This window comes from Rhagoletis pomonella, unplaced genomic scaffold (genome assembly GCF_013731165.1).
Source record: "Rhagoletis pomonella isolate Grant_MI unplaced genomic scaffold, Rhpom_1.0 Rhpom_scaffold_00001, whole genome shotgun sequence".
Taxonomy (NCBI): domain Eukaryota; kingdom Metazoa; phylum Arthropoda; class Insecta; order Diptera; family Tephritidae; genus Rhagoletis; species Rhagoletis pomonella.
The window spans coordinates 49,123,843-49,129,118 of record NW_023458555.1 but is presented as its reverse complement, the minus strand read 5'-3'; the positions used below and the strand labels follow the sequence as shown (position 1 = coordinate 49,129,118).

The 5,276-nt window shown below is 33.7% G+C and overlaps 1 protein-coding gene across 12 annotated transcripts in view; it reads left to right on the top strand.

The window, feature by feature from the left end:
• Positions 1-5,276, top strand: part of LOC118745751 (TLD domain-containing protein 2) — a 321,509-nt gene that overhangs the window by 217,581 nt on the left and 98,652 nt on the right. For all 12 annotated transcript variants that reach the window (XM_036479438.1, XM_036479428.1, XM_036479422.1 and 9 more), the window contains one exon: positions 4,934-5,132. In XM_036479438.1, coding sequence (XP_036335331.1) covers positions 4,934-5,132 — 199 coding nt within the window. The remainder of the gene's footprint in view (positions 1-4,933; positions 5,133-5,276) is intronic.

Sequence of the window (5,276 nt, the reverse complement as noted above, 5' to 3'; positions counted from 1 at the left end):
GCCCCGCCAATGTTTCGTTTCATAGGGATTCGGATACCTTCCTCATTGAAGTAGTAAAGAAAATTCGCTTAAGTGCCTTTTTCGGTTACGTGCACAAGTTTTTCGTGCAAAGAAGGATGTGCAGCTAAGCAAAACATACTGTTAATAAAGATACATTGTTTGTGCAAACTACGTATCTTTGAAATTAAATTGCAAAAAATCATAAAATCAAATAATGAAGTTACTTTAGATAAGATGCACTTTATCGATTTTGAAAAAATAGCAACCAGAGTTCTTTGATTTACCCCACGTTGAATTACACAACGTTGTACACATACATGTATGTATGTATAGTGAAGTGCAAAAAGTTCTTGAGAGTTGCAAACTGATTTTAGAAATTTTGATATTTTTAATGAGTTTTTGTTTTTCATGATTACTATGCTAAAAGCTGTTTTGCGAGAACGAAAAACTTTTCCAACTAGTCAATTTTATTTTCAATTCAGATGCCCAGAGTAAGTAGAGAAAAGTTTACGATATTTCAGATATCGAAACAAAATATTGTATGGATATCGTATCGCAACTAGTGATATCAATATAAATTAACCGATATGATGGACAATGTTATTGATATATTTAGTATCGTATCGGTATCGCGCATTCCTAGCTGTGACCTTCATGTGACCAGTGGGTTTCTAGACAGGGCATCAAGAAACTCGTATTAACCTGATCGAACACATCGCTAGAAAGAAAATTTCTAGTTTGTATATTTCTTCTGTGATTGATCAGACTCTGTTGTCAAACACTTAGGCTTATACTGACTCCTAACTAAGTTAAGCTGGAGGCTCTATGGAAAATTATTCATCCGATTATGTGACTAAGGTTTTTCCCCCATTAAGCCGGCGCTAGGACCACACCGGTAATTCTGTTACTAATGAAAATTCGTCTCCGAAGTACTATGAGTCTGAAACAATTGGGATTCTGAAAAGAAATTCGGACAATACCAGCATCAAAAATTTACATACATACTCTGTTTCCCACAAGAAAGCTGTTCAAATACTTTCCCCATTTCTTAAAGCATTTTAGGTGCTTCCGATAAGGTTGGGGAATGATGTATTTGGGGAAAGGATTCTATCATACCTTATCGGCGTTGTGCAAGTTTTAGTATCGTTTTTCGTGAATGGACTTAATAAGCCTCTTAAACTCTTTACGGAAATGGTAAATTTTCGAATCGTTTATGAAAAGCTTTTCTTCATAGTCGACTGGTTTTAAAACGTCACATATAAGAGGTCGTCAACCTCAAATAAAAGATTAATTTTTAGTATCTAATCGGAATTCATTAATGGCCCCGTGATCTTTATATTCAAAGTCACTGATAACACAATTTAAATCTAGTTGTTATTGAGTTTCATCAGTAATTGATATAATAATACGTTCAGATTTACTTTTTTTCTTAGCGCTAATTTAGTGTGACCACATTAACCATATGTCAACCTATGTATGTATGTGCTTTGTTTGATTCTTAACAAATCGAGATATTTTCCCCGTCTTTTCTTTACTGGCATATCCCCTTCAAGGAACGACAGCCAATCTCAGAGCAACAAAATCGGCTTGCATCCATCGCTTTAATAAGTGCGGAGTTTTTATAGGCTACTTCCTAGCCTTCAGCATCCAGTTAAAATTCCATTTAAAATTATTATCTTATTCTAAGCGAGGTAAATATTATTTTCGAAACCTTTCTTTGTGTGTTTGAAAATCGTTTATGTTCCATTCCAAGTATTCAATTGGAGTATCATTTAAAATTGAAGTCTTTCCAACTTGCATTGTTCGTTAGTTAACATAGAGGCTACACTAAAATTGTGTTCTCTTTGTTATCTATAATGAGTTGTATCAGAGCTGGTGGAACACTGAGTATTTCCATTTTATTTGATGACGCCTTTTCCGTTTCTACAAACGTTTTGATAATTACCCGTTCATGTCTTTTATCTTCTTTCGTTATATTTATATTTAGTGGCGTAATCCCAAGAATAATCTCAGATTTTTGTAACACATATATTTCCAATTCCAAACACTCCTTTTCGCTGATTTTTATGTACGGAAGATTTTCAACCAGTAAGCGTTTTTCTGTCGTTAATCACGTAATTGAAAACATTTGGAATATCCGCTGTGGGTAAGAACCAGCAGAAAGTGATAATTTGCTGAGGTAAAAAAAATAATAATCAAGGTATTATCCTCTTGAACATTTTCTTACCCCAGATGTATTAGATCCGATATTTCTGCCAAACTGGTGAAGAAACGTATGCCCGTATGTTTGAGTTTGAGCAGGTCTAGAGATCAACACAGATCAATTGAATCCTTTTCCAGCTTGTCGCGACGGCTTCTTTAGGGGAATGCTTTGCTATTCACACGTTTTGCTGCAAATCTCTTGAGTTTCAGAATCACTTCCAATATTTTCCTATTTAACCGCGACCATAACGGCCGTCCTCTTTTTATTTCATCCTCTCTGAAACTGGTTTGTTTCCCGTTTTCCCGAAAGAAAATTAGTAGCTGTTTACAGGTCTTCCCTTCCTTTGTCAGACCAGATCAAGTTAGAATCCTTCGGATGACTTTAGTTTACATGCCAAAGACCCTTTTTCAGGTATAGTAAACTCTTCTTCACTTTCGTTTTCCAATTCACCATAGAATCCAGAATAACACTTAGCTATTTTAGTGCGGAGTAAGGAAATTTTATTTTTTTGACTTACCGAATTATCTCTCCCGACCAGATGCGAATGCCCAGCCTTCGAAAAGTTAAAATTATGTTCGGGGGTGATATCAAAGAACGTACATATATTACAAGAAGGGACAACTCGCTATAATTGTGGCGAAAGTGTGAAAGTGCGCCCTAGTGCGTTTTTTGATTGGATGAAAAGCGAAGGCACGCCCCTGTTGCGCAATTTCGCTACAATTATAACGAGTTGTCCCTTCTTGTTATCTACGTTCTTTGGTGATATTAGACTATGAAAGTCTCAAAACGCTCCGGGCAATGTGCGGATTTGAGCATTTGCTGTGAATATACATATGTACATAGATTTTTAACTTTAAACGAGCAATTCTTGTATATATTTATGTATATTGTATATCCATAGGTTTCTAGGAAACGGCTCTAACGATGTGTTGAAATTTTTCAGATAATGTTTTGCATTTTGAGGTTATATACATAGATAGGTGTTATCTCCGAAAATATTCGTATTCGAAATTAGTTCAAACTAACTAACACTATAATATGCATATCAAATGGAAAGTTTGTTTTTCAAATCCCCAATATAGAAATATTTTTGAATAGGGTTGCCACCTATTTTCAATCATATATTTATTTAGTTTTTTGAGATTAAAGATAAAGTTATGAATAAAAACTAAGCAATTGCTTTTTCTTATTATTTCAGACCTCTAAAACTGCGTTTCACCTAACCCATTTAAGTTGAAATTAACTTTAATTTAATACAAGTAAACAGCTTATATACAAAATTGTGTTGTGTGTATATTGATCAGCTGATTAAACGTGTAACATCCCTGAATGTGGTTATGCTGATTTAATTTTTACTTAAGTAAAGAGCATTGGTCACTTAAATCAAAATTAAAGGCAAATTTAAAATGATTGCTGAAACCAAACATTCAAAAATTAAAATATTTTTTACTTAAATGAATCAGGTGAAGCGCTGCCTTACTCGATTTATTCAAAGAAGTTTAAGCAAAGGTGTGAAATTTTAAGCAATTGCTTAGCTTTTATTCACAAGGCCAATTATTGCGTTTTACGGTTGCTAAAAAAAGCCTAAACAATGCTTTGCCTATATAGTTGCCACTTATTTTCAATTCTACAAAATTTGACTAAAACAGCTTAACATAATTATCAAATGAAAGGTATTTTTGGAAATTTGAATAAATAAATATTTTCGCTGAGGGTTGCCAGGTTTTTGTAAACCAATTTTAATCTTACTAATTTCAACGAGCATTTTCCGTAATTTGCACTCAAAATATGTACTCTTGAAGAAGGGGATATTTTTTAATAGGGTTGCCACCTAATTTTTAACATCAAATATTTTTATAAACTATTAGGTTAAAAAAGTCAAAATTATGTAGCTTTTTTTTAACAGTCTTTTTGTAGAATTCCGGTGTACTGACTGGGCAAAAATATTTTTATTAATTTTTTAACATAATTTTTTGAAATCTTTTTTTAATAGTGTTTCACTGAACACTGAGGAACTTCTTGGGCTAAAATACTAACGTATTGATAATATTTTTCTTCGACATACATGATTTGTATGGAAAGAGGTACTAGATTCGCGTTATGTTAAATATGAAATTCCATTTACAATATTATGTTAAACACTTTTTAAATTAAAGCTATCCAATTGACCATTTTTGATACCCAAATCTTGAAAACTTTAAAAATTGTAAGGAAGGTTCGGTCAACCTGGTACTCAGACCATATCCCTTGAGTGGTGAATTCACGAAGCTTAATTTAAATTAAATGCAATATTTGAATTTTGTTCCCTTTGTACTTCTTTCTCACGTACTTTTCTTACGAAATCTGCAGTTTCTTTGTTTCTTGGATCACTTCTACGTCTCGAGACCCAGCAGACATTCAACATTCTTTAAAGAATTCCCGTTCACGGTATTTCAGGAAGGCATTTTAAAAAGAGACCAGTCTTTAACTTCTATTGGTCTATTTATGTAGTTTTATGAGTACAAAAAGGAATCCGAACTATGGAAACTCTATCTTGTCTAACTCTTTTCTTAATGGCCTGCTTGTTCATAACCGGCATAGATCTCAAAGCTTCGTACCCAGCCGAAAAATTTTATTTTTGATATTTCAGTCGATAAGAAAGTTCATTGAATACTTTTCATTCATCAGATTATTTTAACATAACTTTTTACCGCTTTTATTTACTAATCTTCTTCATCTCTTCATTTGCAGCGTCGATGAATTGTATCGCTTCATAAACACCTGGGTGCAACATCTCTATGGTGAATTGAATGAAGAACAAATCAAGGCGCGTGGTTTTGAGCTCATCCAAGATGATACCGAATGGACGAAGAGCGGCACCACAAAGAGTGGCCGCAGTGGCAGTCAAGAAAATGAGGAAATTAGTGATTTGACACGCGAGTCGTGGGAGGTGAGTACGCAAGTTTTGAATCAGCAAATAATTTACTTTTTCGTGAGCGCCGCCATCTGCAAAAGCTCTACCCTCTTTAAACTTATTTCGTATCTATTTAATACTTTTTCACTTTTACTACTATAATTTAATGCTATTACTACT